Below are 16,741 nucleotides of genomic sequence, written 5' to 3'. Positions count from 1 at the left end.
TATTAGGTACTGGAGAAATATCTAGGAAAAGGAACAGGGGAGCAAAGGCTGGCAAAGATAAGCATTTTGTCTTCTACCATCCTCCACAGGGTGGATCGTGCCAGCTATACACTCTCCTGTCTAAACTTCTTAGCCTCAAGGACCAAGAAACTCTGCCCTACAACTTGAGAGAATCCAGGAGTCCAACTTTCAATGAAACTTGGAGGTGGGGAGAGTAGACATTTTTGATAACCATTGTTATAAAGTAGGTGACTTTCCATATTTGGAGCATATCTCCACCACCTGTGGACTTGACTCTTACAAACCCAGAGCACATTAGCGTCCCTCTAGGTTATTTTTGATTAAACCCCAGCACTTAAGTCTGTAAAAGTTTCCTTCCATATGCCCGTTTGGTCTTCCTGCATCTGAGATCTGAAGCTGCAACTGCATCAAGAACCGTGTCCGTTTGCCACGGGTATAGATAATGACTTAAATCTACTAGTCTGTATACTGTGGGATACTGCCGGGTGGGGTGGGTGAGAAGCACGCTGGGGGACCGTGCAGACCTGGGGAACTAGAACTACCACCAGGGGGCGCTCGCCTGCGGAGAGGGTTCGACAGAGGCGCCGCCGGGGACCGGGGCCGCCTCGCAGAGAAGCACAGTACCACCTCTCCGCCCCGGATCCCCTGGGCTTCCTTGCAGTAGGTGAGCTTAAGGAGCTTCCCGGGATCTTGCTCTAGGGCGAGACGGCCTTCCCAGCCAGCCCTTGAGAGATGAGAACCCCCACCCTTCACCTCCCGACCCGTGCCGCGAGGCTTCGCCTCTTCGGGGGCACTTGCCGCCGGGGACTGGGCATTCAACGCCTCGCTTAAAGAGGCAGAGTTCTCTATTTAATGAAACCGAAGCATACGGCTCCTCTCGGACTCAACGTGGCTCAGAGTCTGGGGAGTCGCCCTTCAATGCGAGGCCCCCAGCCCGGCAGCCTCAGTTTTCAGCATCACCTGTTAGGAATGCACAATCTCAGGCCCGCGCCCCAGATCTCCCGAATCCAAGACAGGGGAGGGGCGCCGTGTGTGCCTTGTCGCCCCCTGAGAGTGACAGTGAGGCGCTGGACAGTGACAGCCCCTGCCCTGGGGCTTCCCACTTCGCTCAGGTGAGCGTGGATAGCGAGGTAGGCAGCCCGGGTCCTCCTGCGATCTCCCGGCCGCAGGCTAGGTGGTCACGTGGGCTCTCGGCATCTCCACCCCTCCCCGCCCCCCGCCGCCTCGTGTCTATAAGAGGAAGGAGCGGCTCCTAGTTCAGTCGTTTGTGATCTTTGCAGTGTGTCGGACTGCTGGCCCTTCGGATACCCACTCCCCGGCCCCTGCTGCTAGGCCGCTGCCAGCGCGGAGGCTTCGAGAGACGCCTCTGGAAACTTGCAGTGCAGATAAGGGGCGGCGGGAGCCGACCATAGGGGGACCATCCTGGGCTGCGACTGGCGTCCGGTGCTGCGGGTGCAGGCGGGCGTTTGGGGTCTGGGCTGCGCGGGGTGCGCTCGCTCTCCGTTTGCGGGGTGCGCCATCCGCACGCGGGGCACAGAACTAGTCCGGGGAAAGCACGTGCCGCGGGTTAGCGATTGCTAGGCTGGTGTGCACACGGAAGGTAAGTGCCCCTTCTCTCCAGGTGTGATTTAATTGCCTGATTTAATGTTTGAAATCCAACGGTGGGAAAACAGTAATATTGAAAACAATAAAAGACACCCCCTAATTCCCCCGCCCCCGGGAAATTACTGGAAACAGACATTTCATGTTTTGACTAAATATTTTCATTCAAGAGACTGGCGTATTAACTAATGAGTTTGTGCCTGTAAGCTCCGGGTTCATTGTGCTAATAGACGTTTTCGAAGGAAAAAGCTCTATATTCTCTAGGAATTTCCCGACCGTGGATGAAATGGTAACAGGAAAGTTGACCAGGGCGCTTCATGCTTGAGTTTTGTGGGCCTGGGAAGACGTACATGTATCAGGCAGGTAGCTAGTATTTTTAAATGTATTTAACTGGGAAACCTTAGTCATACTAGAAAAGCAGATTTAACTTCTTTGCTGGCGGATTGAGCGAGATTGAGATCACCTGTACTGTTTTTTGTGCTGACCTGGAACCCCGACGCTGTTCTCTTAACCCATTGTTTCCCCGTTCCTGCCTGATTAATGTTGGATATTAAATTAAGTCAAGGGAATATTATTTTTGTGAAAAACAAAACTTTGGATTTGGGTGAATATTTAGGAAAATAAGGTTGACTCAATTTTACTAGCTTCATAAAAAACAACTTTGTGCTTTCTGTTGGCACACACTTTTGAGGGAAGATTGTATTTCGTTAGGTTTCTAGTATTTACATGGGCATTCCATTGGGAATTTTTATTTTTGTTTTAAGTTTCCAGACTCACAGTGGCTGTTTTCCTTTGTGTTTGGGAAAGAGGTTTGTTATTTAAAAAGTGAACATGTGGAAAGATTTGTGCTGTGGGTATTGTAAAAAGTAAATGTACTGTGACTATGAAAAAAAACATTGTACACTTATTCTTTGGCTTTTGTCTTTATCCTGCAGAAAAACCTATGTTTCTGCCTACATTCTAGAAGAGGGGGAAATGTTTGGATCTGTTTATCAACAGGTGGTAAAGCGTAAAACTTAGGATTCCATTTTATGTTCAAGCTTTATTTTTAAATTTGAGTTCCTGAACCAGTTTTATTTCAAAAGTCGCCAGTCTCCTGTAACATTTAAGACATACAAGCCTTTGAAGTCAATTTTAAAAACGTTTAGGACATCTTTCATAGAGGGATACAAATGAATCATATCACCATTTACATTTCTCAATTTATAAAAGGGAATACATAGATTTAGTAGATTCAACCCTTCAAAATATAATTAGCACTTGATATGTCTATTTTTAAGAATATTACACTACAGTTTTCTACACATGTGTGTCCAACAGGTAATTCAAGATACATCTTTTAATAATTTAAAATCATGTTTTGAATCATTTTACATAATATCTATAAATAATAAAGTAATAGGATACTGAAGGCTGAACTTGAACCATTTACTGGCACGTTTTTTGGTAATTACGTTTAGAATCCTGATGAGAAATGTATACTTGAATTTTAAACTTTATCATTCAGCATCAAGCACACTGTTTTAGACATATAGCATTTTTGAAAAGTCAAGCTCATTACAGTATAATTTACATAGAGTAAAATCTGGCCTCTTCAGGTATATCACACTCTGAATCTTGACATTTGCACACAGTCGTATAATCCCCTCCATGATCAAGGCATGGAACCCTTCCATCAACCCCAGAAGTGCCCTTTGTAGTTGACCCTCTCCACTCAACCCCAACCCCTGGAAATCACTGTCTGTTTGCTGACTATATCGTGTTGCTCTTTAATATATTCTTACTCAGAAATAATTGTTGTCCTTTCCTTTTCTCAAAAGAAAACCTCGGTTCTTCTCCTTTTTTGAGGATGAGCCAGGTTGTCATATTTTTGTTCTAATTCTGTCCCCTTGGGATAAATTGAAGCAAAGACAAAACTATTTTGAAAATGGGAAACCAGAGACTTGGACACCATGTTAAATTTATATTGGGCTAATAGATTTAATTCTTAGCAAATTCAGATCCCACTGTGGTATAAGCCTTTGGTTACAGTGTGCTTCATTCGTTATTCTGAACTGAAATACAAGGCCATTTAAAACATTTATTACTTATGTAATGTTAATAAAATATATGGTTTTTTATAACCTTGCCTTTAAGAGATACTTTTATTTGAGATTAAGAAAGTTACTTGAAATTACATATTATCAAATAGTGAGAAGCATAAGAATTGAAAATGACAATTTGTAGTCATTTAAAATTATAGAGTGATTGAGATTACATGGGTTAAAATATTTAATAGTCTCCTTAATAGGAGCTAAGGTCTGTGCCTAATTTATTTGTAGATGTCAGTTTTTTTCTTTTCTTTGCTCATGTCGTGAAATTTAGATTTTTCTGTCTGCTTTTTTTAAAATTTATTTATATTAGTTGGAGGCTAATTACTTTACAATATTGTAGTGATTTTTGCCATACATTGATATGAATCAGTGTAAATGACCCCTCCTACCTTCCTTCCCATCCCATCCCTCTGGGTCTTCCCAGTGCACCAGCCCTGAGCACTTGTCTCATGCATCAAACCTGGACTGGCGATCTGTTTCACAATTGATAATATACATGTTTCAATGCTATTCTCTCAGATCATCCCACCCTCGCCTTCTCCCACAGAGTCCAAAAGTCTGTTCTATACATCTGTGTCTCTTTTTCTGTCTTGCATATAAGGTTATCGTTACCATCTTTCTAAATTCCATATATATGCGTTAGTATACTGTATTGGTGTTTTTCTTTCTGGATTACTTCACTCTGTATAATGGGCTCAGTTTTATCCACCTCATTAGAACTGATTCAAATGTATTCTTTTTAATGGCTGAGTAATAGTCTATTGTGTATATGTACCACAGCTTTCTTATCCATTCGTCTGCTGATGGACATCTAGGTTGCTTCCATGTCCTGGCTATTATAAACAGTGCTGCGATGAACATTGGTTTCCCTGGTGTGTATGCCCAGGAGTGGGATTGCTGGGTCATATGGCAGTTCTATTTCCAGTTTTCTAAGGAATCTCCACACTGTTCTCCATAGTGGCTGTACTAGTTTGCATTCCCACCAACAGTGTAAGAGGGTTCCCTTTCTCCACACCCTCTCCAGCATTTATTGCTTGTAGATTTTTGGATAGCAGCCATTCTGACTGGTGTGAAATGGTACCTCATTGTGGTTTTGATTTGCATTTCTCTAATAATGAGTGATGTTGAGCATCTTTTTATGTGTGTTAGCCATCTGTATGTCTTCTTTGGAGAAAAGTCTGTTTAGTTCTTTGACCCATTTTTTGATTGGGTCATTTATTTTTCTGGAATTGAGCTGCAGGAGTTGCTTTTATATTTTTGAGATTAATTCTTTGTCTGTTGCTTCATTTGCTACCATTGTCTGCTTTGTGAATGTGAGTTTATGACTTCTGCAGGCACAGATGTGGGGTGTTAGTGCTGAATGCTTGGTCAAGTGTGATGGGCAGACTGGAAAATACACCATAGGAGCATGTGGTATTTTGTGTCCCACGCAGGCTACGTGCAGCTCAGCTTTTTGGACAGTGACGGTAGACTGTCAAGAAGGTAAGAGTAAAATTAGGAGGCAGAAATCTTCAGGGTGGCCAAAAGGGCATCTGAATCTAAATTGTCTCTAAATCCTGTCTAACACTCTAAGCATATTCAGTGGCATACCGATAGACTGACCTCATCCTCTTGGATATATAATGACACCTTGTGGGATGCTCTCACGTACATCATTTCACTTCATCCTCTAAGCACTGTGAGAAAGGGGAACCCTTGTGAGGTCCCCGTTTTTACTGAAGATGTGGGAACTCAGGGAGTTTGTGTGATTTGTCTAAGGTCACCTGGCCTTCAGGCACAGCTGGGCATTGGACTCAGTGTTCTGCTCTGTCCTCTGGACAAGAATATATATAAAAACAGGCCTGGTGGTGACTGCCTTCTGATTTTATTTTTTTATTTTTTTTTTTAACCAGACTTAATAGACACTTCGATAAAAATCAGTCTACTCTTTCTAGAGTGTCTTTCTGCCATTTCTAGGGCCTGCCCTTTTCTTTGCCAGGGAATCACTGTCAATATTTGGATTTTTTAAAACTTTCAAAAAATTAAAAAAATTATTTTTTAGTTTAAGAGTGGTAGTGCATTCCCTAGCTAGTACATTAGAACACTGTATAATCCCATGTGTACAAAAAGCTTTCGTGCTGGATACAGACGTGACCTGAGAGGGCTCCACACAGGTGTGTGTGCTGGAGGAGTGTGAGAGAGAGAACTTTGGGCAGAAGACAATGGCTATTCATCATGAAGGATATGGGCCACCTGTTTTAGGCCATGGTGAGGAATTAAAACCAGGACGCAAAGAAATGATTACTTATTGATTTGGGATGTCCGGGTACACATTCTTTTGTTGGCCTGGTGAAATTCTACACCTGCCAAGCCCAGCAATTAAGGTGTTTAGAGACTGTTTTTCCTTGTCATATCAGAGCATGTGGTCACAGAGGCAATGCTTGGATGTTCAAACCAATGTGTCGGGAAAATCCCAGTTCGTACATCGTTATAGAAATTTATTCTTTTGGGAATTCTTTCCTTCAGTCAGTTTATATTCCTGGTTTAGAGCAGAACTGCTTAAATGACCAGAGGTTGTTTATTCACTTTTCTAGACCTCCAATGGAGAAGACTTTCCTTTTGCTACCTGTTCTCTTGTGTCCCAGGTCTCCTGCAGTGATTTAAATTCATCAACCTTTGTTGTGTCTTTGCTTAAGAAGGAAAAAACCCTTTGCATTGGCTACCAAGTTATTAGTTACCAAAGACTCCACTGACAAATAGTTGTCATGTGAATCTGGGTAATTTAAAACATACCCAACCAAAACCCAGCACATCCTCTTAAGCACTGTCCAGCAACCAGCTATCACATTAATTATCATGGTACTGGGGTGTGTATGGAAATTCCAGAGAAGTTGGTGGATATGTATAAAACCTGTGTTTTCTAAACAAAGTTGCTGTGGTATCCGTTTGATTGTCTGGATGAATCTCCTGGCATTTGCTATTTTGCGGTATGCATCTGACAGGTCATTTCAGCATTTCTGGATTGAGAATGAACATTTCAGTTGTAGGTGAAAAAGTTCAATGGGATTGATTCTTTGCTCTTGAGAGAAATGTCATTTTCATTTTAAATGGCGTTTGCTCTTTCAAACTGGATAATGGGGAGTATTATTTCAAGTTCATGGGTTTCCTTGCTACTATTCATCACTTTGTGTTCATAGAAACTTGATGGTTTTAAGAGGCCTAATGAAAGGAAAAGATAGCTTTGGTTTTCTGATAGTTTAGTGGGTTGGCTTTTCTGAGCTTCGTAAGCTGAAATGCCAAATACATTTCTTTTAGGCAATGTAAAGTTGAGACAACATGAAAGTCAGTCCAACCTTGATTGGCCAAAATGTTCAGAGAATGATTTTTTTGTTTAAACAATTTAATTGGTTTTTAAAAGTTGAGTATTACGTTGAAGCCTGTTTTCAAATTCTTATTTTAAAATATACTGCTTTCCTGCTTAATTTCTTGAATATAATTTGATCTTCATTCGATGATTGATAGTGTTGAACTTAACCTTATGTAAGTTTACTGTGAGTAGTGTTCTGTATAAGAAATAGGCTTACCCAGAGGCTCAGCAGTAAAGAATTCACCTGCAGTGCAGAAGATGTGGGTTGGCTCCCTGGGTCGGGAAGATCGTCTGGAGAAGGAAATGGCAACCCACTCCAGGATTCTTGCCTGGGAAATCCCACGGACGGAGAGGAGTCTGGTGGGCTATAGTCCATGGGGTTGCAAATGAGGTGGACATGACTTAATGACTAAATAACTGTATAAGAAAGATGGGGTACTCACCATGGTGATCACACTAAACTTTGGATATGCTTTTTAAAAATTATTATTAAATCATGTAAGCCATCTTGTTTTAAATTCAAGAAATAAAAATTTAATACTGTAAATCAACTATGTGCATGCATGCTAAGTCACTTCAGTCATGTCCAGCTCTTTGGGACCCTGTGAACTGTAGCCCACCAGGCTCCTCTGTCCATGGAATTTTCCAGGCAAAAATACTGGAGTGGGTTGCCATTTTCTTCTCCATAGGATCTTCCAGACCCAGGGATTGAATCCAAGTCTCATGTCTTCTGCATTGGCAGGTGGATTCTTTACCACTAGAGCCACCTAGGAAGCCCAAATCAGCTATTCTTCAATATTGCTTCTAGATTACATTATGAATAAATCCAATTTTTATACATATTACCTAAGTATTTTATTCTCAATCATATACTGTTTAAGTTGTGTTTTAAAATATTTAAAATGTCTTTTGATTAAATACTTGGCCACATAAGATGCTCAGATCATTTAGCAAAAATAATGCACTAAAATATAGTCACCGAGGTACAGTATGGAAAACATAAGCACAGTGAGCAGGTGTATGTGTAGGTGGATTGAAATGGGAGAGGTGTTTTTAGGACAAATGGAGGGATAAAAAGCCTCCTAACAGTACTGTCAATTTTGGAGCTGACATCTAAAGGCTACCAGTGACCTGATTACCAACTCCTGTATTCAGGCGCTTACTCTAACAGGTCATTTCCATGGTTCTATAAATGTTTTCAAGGGACTCTATTAAAGACCTTCCTTGATAGACACAATGTGATGTAAACATCAGTGGAATATTATTCAGCCTTAAAAAAGAAATTCTGACACTTCTGTCAACATGGGTGAACTTGGAGGGCATTAGGCTTGGTGAAATAAGCCAGTCACAAAAGAACGAATACTGTATGATTCTTCGTATGTGAGGTACTAAACAGTTTAAATCTGTACAGACAGATGGAGAAGGCAATGGCAACCCACTCCAGTACTCTTGCCTGGAGAATCCCATGGACAGAGAGCCTGCTAGGCTACAGTCCACGGGGTCACAGAGAGTCAGACATGACTGAAGTGACTTAGCACATACAGAGAGAAGTAGGATGGTGGTTGCCAAGGAGCTGGGGGAGGGAGGAATGGGGAAGTTGTTTAACATGTGTAGAGCCTTAGTTTTGCAAGATGAAGAGTTCTAGAGATTGGTTGCATGACAAAGAGAATGTATTTTACATTACTGAACTGTAAACTTAGAAATAGTTAAGGAGGTAAGCTTGATGTGTATTTTACTACAACTTTTTAAAGTTTGGAAATTGCTAGTTTTGACAATAATTAGCATTATGCTTTATCCTTCATATTTTCTTTTAGGAATCAGGGATTGTATACGTTGACTTGGAATCTAAGTAATTGAAATATGGAATCCTGTGCTCATGATTAATAAATACACAGATATTTTTAAAAACTTCCTTGATCTTATATTCATCCTCAGCTACCATTTTCTTTCCAGCCCCTTGTGGTCAGTCCGTGTTGATTGGAAGTGGTAGCACCTTTGTATTAGTTCCTTGTTATTTGACCTGGTCTGCCTGCCTCCCTTACTGGGCACCATGGCTCCTTGAAGGCAGGGTGCATGTCTTGGGACTCCTTTAGATCCTCTGTATCTGCTTAATACCATGCCTACTGAAAGTGCTCCATCTTTGATTAATACTCTTTACTGGCTGAAAGTATATATTTTTGACACATTTCTTCATTTCTTACTTGTTTTTAATCTGCACCATGTGGGATCTTAGTTCCCTGACCACAGATCAAACCTGTGTTGCCTGCATTGAGAACGTGGTGTCTTAACCACTGGACTGCCAGGGAAGTTTCTTCATATTCTTTTCTTACAATAGATGTTTATAGCATTGTATTTGATGGTGACTAAAATATAGTGTGTCCTTTCAGGGAGCTTAAAACCTAATTGTACGTACTTCTTACTCTCCCACTCTACTGTTACCACTTCCAAGAAGGATTCAGTGTAGTTCTCATCTAATAGGGGTGCTAGTTTGAAAAAAGTGTTAAGGCATAGAATGCCAACCACTTCACAATGTACTCTGTGTATTTCTTATGGATGTGGCAGGTTTTCTGTAGGAAAATGAGGGAGGTTAGAGTGGAGTGATGAGCTGGGGCAACAGAGTGGAATGCCTTGACCGTTAGAAGAGCATGGCTTAGAAGAGGCTGGTGGGGAGCAGAGGGCTGCTCAGAGCTGAGTTTTTAAGAATGTTAATCTGGGGCCCTGCTGCTGCTAAGTCGCTTCAGTCGTGTCTGACCCTGTGCGACCCCATAGATGGCAGCCCACCGGTGGCCCTGGAGAGAGCTGATTGGAGTCTAGGAGCAGTGAAGAACCTATTTAAGATGCACAGGTAAGAAGTAGCAAGAGCTTGCTCCAATGGTGGCAAAAGACTTAATGGGGAAAGGCATAAGGGAGAGAAAAACTCATGAGGGGTTTGATGAAAGGCAGCTGGATGAAGGGGAGAAGAGAGATAACTGTAATGGGCTTTGTCATTAACACAAATAGGACATGAGTGGCTTGGGGGAGGAAAATGATGAATTTTTCCTTGGATATTGTACCAGTTGGGCTTCCCAGATGGCATTAATGGTAAAGAACCTGCCTGCCAATGCTACAGATTGAAGAGGCTCGGGTTTGATCTCTGGGTCAGGAAGATCCCCTGGAGGAGGGCATGGCAACCCACTCCAGTATTCCTGCCTGGAGAATCCCATGGACAGAGGAGCCTGGAGGGCTGTCGTCCATAGGGTCGCAAAGAGTTGGACATGACTAACGATTTAGCATGCACGCGTGTATTGTACCATTAGCTAGTGCCCTATAACAAATTGTCGTCAAGTTTAGCAACTTAAAGCAACAAACATTTCACGTGGTTTCTGAGAGGAATCCAGAAGCAGCTTAGCTCGGATATTGTCCAGGGCTGCAGTCACCTGACTTTTAGACTGGGCTTTAGTTCCTTACTGGCTGTTGGCAAGAGGCCACTGTAGGGCTACTTGGGTGTCCTCACAATCTGGCAGGTCGCTTTCCCGCAGAGTGAGTTATCCAAGAGAGCAAGCCAGAGGCTGCAGTGCCTTTTACATCCTACTCATGGAAGTGCATGCCATCCATTCTGCCATAACTTATTCTAGAAGGGCGTCACTAAATGTAGCCCATACTCAAAGGGGAGGTTAGGCACCATCTTTTGAAGGGAAGAGTGTTGAGGACTATGGATATTTTTTTAAAACCACCACAGATACATTGTTTTGATGACAAATGGAGTGAGCATTCAAAGGAAAATGTCAGGAAGAAGGAATTGGGAGCTTTAGAGAGCCAAGCTGCCTGCATATGGAGGTAGGTGCCAGCTGGAGCTGAAAATACTGAAAATGGAGAACTTTTCTAGGCAAATTTCTTAATGATCTCTCTCCACCAGTCTCATTTTTTAAATTTTATTTCATTTTATATTTTATTAGTTGGAGGCTAATTACTTTACAATATTGTAGTGGGTTTTGTCATACATTGACATGAATCAGCCATGGATTTACATGTGTTCCCCATCCCGATCCCCCCTCCCACCTCAGTCTCATTATTAAAGGTCATTGTTCCCTTCCCCAAATTATATTATTCCAGATATTTTAACTTTTTTCTTAAAGTTTCCATTTTTAATTTCTTGTATTATTTTGTTTTTTCTCCAAGCTTCTTATCATGAAAAATCTGTTATAGAAAAGTTGAAAGACTAGTATAATGTTCATATATTCACTATCTGGAATCAGTAATTATCAGCATTTTGATTTATTTGCCCGCTTTATCTATCTATCCATCCATCTGAATATTTTTCTGAACTACTTATTGAGTGACATTCTTTGGTAAAGAGTTTCCCCCTCTATCTTGGGATAAACTACAGGTCCTCTTAAGAAGGCAGAGTACAGGTTTCTTTTCTCCTAATTACTAATTATCAGAGTGAGGACCTGATGTAACAGTCACTTGCAATGGTAGCAGATGATTTTATTTGAACATCAGTATGGACTCATAGTCCAAAGCATATGTAATTTTGCTATTTATTGCCAAATATCCATGGAAGTTGTGCCATTTTGTATTCTCACCAACAGTGTAGAAGCCAGTCCATGTTTTTTTTTTCCATAACCTTGCCAAGAGAGCTGTTGTAAAACATTTGAGTTTTTGGCAAACATCAGCGAGAAATGGTATTTTGGTACAGTTTAATTTGTATCTGTTTATTGAACAAAGTTGAACATCTTTTTATGTGTTTTAAGAGCCATTTGCCTTCCTTTTTATGTGTTCTTTTTGTGTTTTTTGCCTGTTTTTCTAATGAAGTTTGGGGTTTTTTTTTTAATCTTAATTTAAGAGCTCTCTCTATATACCAGAGACATTAACCCTTTGTTTCTAATATGAGTTAGGAATATTTTTTTCCAATTAGTCATTAACGTTTTGAGTATGGTGTTTTTAAAAATTAATTTTTAGTGGAATATAGTTGATTTACAAGGTTGTGTTAGTTTCTGCTATACAGCAAGTGGATCAGTTATAAAAATACACCTTCACTCTTTTTAAAAATTCTATTCCCATATAAATCAGTATGGAGTATGGAGTCGAGTTCCCAGTGTTATACAGCAGGTTCTTATTGTTACCTGTTTTATATATAGTAATGTGTATATGTCGGTCCCTCTCCCAGTTTATCCTTCCCCCTTGATAACCATAAGTTTTCTACATCATTCACTCTATTTCTGTTTTGTAAATAGATTTCTTTGTACCTTTTTTAGATTCCACATATATGTGATATCGTATGCAAAAATATGAAATGCTTCAAAATTTGCATGTCATGCATGCACAGGAGCCATGCAAATCTCTATTATTCCAGTTTTTAGTATATATGCTGCCAAAGTGAGCACTGACTTATGCTGATTTTATGATATGCAGATATTTACTTTCATGAGTTTATGTACTTTTATGCACATCTTTTAGTTGCATCTGGATTTTGAGTCATAGTTAAGGTTTCCCCTACACCTGTATTATAAGGGGATTTATCTGCGCTTCCTTCTAGTACCCGTGCAGCCCTCTCTTCCTCCCCCCATTCCTGTCTTACCCCCTCTCCCTCCCGCCTCCCTCTCCTTTCTCTTTCCAATTCTCTCTTAACATTTGGAGTTTATTCTGGCATACATTTCTTTTTCCAATGATTATTCTGTATTTGAATGTTTTTGTAGTGATTTGAGATATCACCTTTATCATATGACAAATTTCCAAAAACTTCTGACTTTTAAATTTGCTGTTTTGGGATTTTCTATTCTGTTGCATAGCAGTGTGTCCAGTCAGGAGAGAAACTACACAGTAGGTTCAACAGGAGAAGTCTAATATAAGAATTACCAACTGTGATGGGAGATTAAAAGTGTAAGAAGTAAGAGACTCTATAAGGCACCCAAGAGCCGAGGTAGAGTACCCATGGAAGAACAAACTTTGGGGAGTGGGCGTGTTCGGACCTCCTTGGAAAAGATGGTTTGGCCACTGAAATGTTCACTGGTTTACCCAGACAAAAGTGGTCTGGAGTTGCAGGTGGGGAGCAGGCAATCAGCATCTGGTGGTGTGGGCGTGCCCTGGAAATCCAGTTGCGCGCCAGAGCGGATGGCCTTCAGAGCATGCAGGTGCTGGTGATGAAGCTTGCACAGGGAACAACTTCTCTCACTCCTCAGGCCATAGTCTGGACAGGTCATTGCAGAAAGGTTCTTGCCGTGCCAGGGCTACAGGTTTGCGATGGGATCTCGTTCTGGACTAGCACAGGCTCCACTGGCTGTTCTCACCCACGGTGTCAGCCTCTGCCCCTGCCAGAAATCACAGCGGCCTCTTCCACCTGCAGTCCCTGCAGTGCCCTCTACGAGAGTTCTTAGCACTGGGCTCAGTTTAAATACTTGAAGGAATTCTGTTGCCATAGAACATATATTGGGTATATTGAAGAGTGCATTAGAAGGTGAGAGGCAGTAAATTGATCATTGACAGGTGCACTGGCATATGTATTCCTTTTTTGTCATTGACTATTCATAATATGTTTGAAGATCTGTTAATGCTTGTCATGCTTACTGATCTATCCTTTGAGGTAGGTTTTTTTTTTTAATTTTTCTGTAAGAATTTAAAAATGAATTTCTCTACTTCTATGGGAAAAAAAAACTGGTTGGCATTTTTATTTAATCCTATATTTTTTAAGTTTGTTTTTTTTTCCTGCAGAGATTGAACCCAGGCCACAGCACTGAGAGCCCAAAGTCCTAACCACTAGGCTACCAGGGAACTCCCTGTGTTTTTTAAAAGTATTTTATATTAAATTCTCATGGTAGAAAATTCTTATAGTTAACAACAAAAGTTTTATGGAAGTGAATGAAGAAGAAAATGAATGCCATGCCTTTTGTGTGTGTGTTGACTTTATTTTTTCATTTATTTTTATTAGTTGGAGGCTAATTACTTTACATCATTGCAGTGGTTCTTGTCATACATTGACATGAATCAGCCATGGATTTACATGTATTCCCCATCCCAATCCCCCCTCCCACCTCCCTCTCCACCCGATCCCTCTGGGTCTTCCCAGTGCACCAGGCCCGAGCACTTGTCTCATGCATCCAGCCTGGGCTGGTGATCTGTTTCACCCTAGATAATATACATGTTTCGATGCTGTTCTCTCAAAACATCCCACCCTCGCCTTCTCCCACAGAGTCCAAAAGTCTGTCCTGTACATCTGAGTCTCTTTTTCTGTTTTGCATATAGGGTTATTGTTACCATCTTTCTAAATTCCATATATATGTGTTAATATACTGTATTGGTCTTTATCTTTCTGGCTTACTTCACTCTGTATAATGGACTCCAGTTTCATCCATCTCATTAGAACTGATTCAAATAAATTCTTTTTAATGGCTGAGTAATATTCCATAGTGTATATGTACCACAGCTTCCTTATCCATTTGTCTGCTGATGGGCATCTAGGTTGCTTCCATGTCCTGGCTATGATAAACAGTGCTGCGATGAACACTGGGGTGCACGTGTCTCTTTCAGATCTGGTTTCCTCAGTGTGTATGCCCAGAAGTGGGATTGCTGGGCCATGTGGCAGTTCTAGTTCCAGTTTTTTAAGAAATTTCCACACTGTTCTCCATAGCGGTTGTACTAGTTTGCATTCCCACCAACAGTGTAAGAGGGTTCCCTTTTCTCCACACCCACTCCAGAATTTATTGCCTGTAGAACTTTTGGATAGCAGCCATCCTGACTGAATGCCATGCCTTTTATTCCTGCCCCTCTGAGGTTGTGTGTATATTTTTCAGGATGTATTTCTAGGTCCATATAAGTATGTATGTATAATAAAAATGTGTCAGCCTTTTTCACAGTATGCTTGTACCTGTAACTTAGAAATGTCTTTTCTTTTTTCTTTACAGCCATACCTGTCCATGACTCTGAGAACATTATAATGTCCTTTTGTGCCTCTTTTCACAAGGGGTTTCCCTAGCTGTTACCTACTCAAGACATGGATGTCAAAAACTCACCATCTAGCCTTAACTCTCCTGTCTCCTACAACTGCGGTCAGTCCATCCTACCCCTGGAGCCAGGCCCCATATATTTACCTTCCTCCTATGTAGAGAGCCGCCATGAATACTCAGCCATGACATTCTATAGCCCTGCTGTGATGAATTACAGTATTCCCAATAACTCGGAAGATGGGCCTGGTCGACAGACCACAAGCCCAAATGTATTGTGGCCAACTCCTGGACACCTCTCTCCTTTAGCCATCCATTGCCAGTCGTCACTTCTGTATGCAGAACCTCAAAAGAGTCCTTGGTGTGAAACCAGATCATTAGAACACACCTTACCTGTGAACAGGTAAATCCAGTCTTCATTCTGAATTATATTATGGCCGATATTCAGCTTGCTTTATGATTTAGTGAGAAGAAAGATATGTGTTATGCAAGGTCTTCATCATCACATAGAGCACCTAAAACATCTGATGTTCTGAATTCTAGGATATCTATTCTGCTATTCTAGTCCTTACTAAAGAGTTGAGCGTTTAGATCTGTGTTGTGGGGTAGAATTCACGTCATGACTGTCTTTGGAAAATATTTAACTTAAATCACTTTCTTCTTGATGAAGTGATTTGAGTTTGAAAAAGGAATTTTTACTTTCAAGTTAGATCCATCCTATCTTGAAGTGAAATCACAACTTAGTGTTCATGACAAATTATGTCCAAGATAAAAGTAACCATCGGTATTACAACTTGATGAAATACTAGGCAGGTGAAAAGACAAACATTGGTACAAATTTTTAAACAGTGAACTAAATAACATTTTATAAAGATTGACAGGGAACTAAATGTGGACTTTAGTTGAACATTCTTAAACTCTAAGTGCAAGGTAACATAATGGATTATTTGCATTCAATTTGTTACACACATACACATATATATTTTGTGCTATGTGGCCTGTGGGATCCTACTTCCCCAATCAGGGATTGAATTTGGATAGTTTTAATGATAATCATGGTTATGGAGGGCAGAGGTGGTATGGGGGGAGCATGACGGGGCATAACTTTACAGAACAACCCAAGTACTAAGTTATAGCATATTTGATATTGAAATTTATTACTTTCAAATATCATAAAACTTTGAGAAAGCCATATTACACACTATTTTTCTTCTTTTTTAAAGAACTTTTTGATTGGTAAAAGAGAATATGAAAAATGTAGATAACTTTTTAAAAATAATGTCTTCTCATTCAACTTTTAAAGGAAGAAATATCTTATTTCTGTGAACAAGTTCTAATCAGAGTTCTGCTAATATTTGGGTACATTAAACCACAGCATATTAAATGTATAAATCAATTACCTCTACCATGTCCTTTCCAAAGGAAACATGCTGTAGCAAAATTAGGAGCTAGCCCGGTGTGTCCTTGTGGATTCTCCCTCCCTCTGTGGTAAGCCCTGGCCCTCTCTCCACCCTGCACTGAACACCTGCTTTCTTCAGAGCCGTCTCAAGGGACAGCCATGTGTTTACGCTCTCCCCCTCTCTCCTCTTCTCCTTCGCTCTCCCCTTTTCCTTGCTGTTTCCACCCAGACTTGATGTGGTCACTGATTACAGAGATGTACACCCTGATGGCTGCAGCTAGTTCTCCGTGGTAACCGGCGTTCATCCACACTGTGTGGATGGGTGTAAACTCACCTATCCACTTTCAGACACCAGCCATCC

The 16,741-nt window shown here is 40.9% G+C and overlaps 1 protein-coding gene and 1 non-coding gene across 2 annotated transcripts in view; one reads left to right on the top strand and one right to left on the bottom strand.

Moving 5' to 3' along the window:
• The first annotated feature begins 1,300 nt into the window (after positions 1-1,300).
• The window catches only part of ESR2 (estrogen receptor 2), a 59,124-nt gene continuing 43,683 nt past the window's right edge, over positions 1,301-16,741 (top strand). The window contains exons 1-2 of the mRNA XM_020914295.2: positions 1,301-1,621; positions 14,943-15,384. Coding sequence (XP_020769954.2) covers positions 15,032-15,384 — 353 coding nt within the window. The 5' untranslated portion in view covers positions 1,301-1,621; positions 14,943-15,031. The remainder of the gene's footprint in view (positions 1,622-14,942; positions 15,385-16,741) is intronic.
• Positions 12,327-12,428, bottom strand: LOC139035768 (U6 spliceosomal RNA). The gene has a single exon (XR_011488482.1). It is a non-coding gene; the product is annotated as a U6 spliceosomal RNA (small nuclear RNA).

This window comes from Odocoileus virginianus, chromosome 6, assembly GCF_023699985.2.
Source record: "Odocoileus virginianus isolate 20LAN1187 ecotype Illinois chromosome 6, Ovbor_1.2, whole genome shotgun sequence".
Taxonomy (NCBI): Eukaryota; Metazoa; Chordata; class Mammalia; order Artiodactyla; family Cervidae; genus Odocoileus; species Odocoileus virginianus.
Note: the sequence above shows the minus strand (reverse complement) of the source record. Positions and strands in the feature narration are given on the sequence as shown.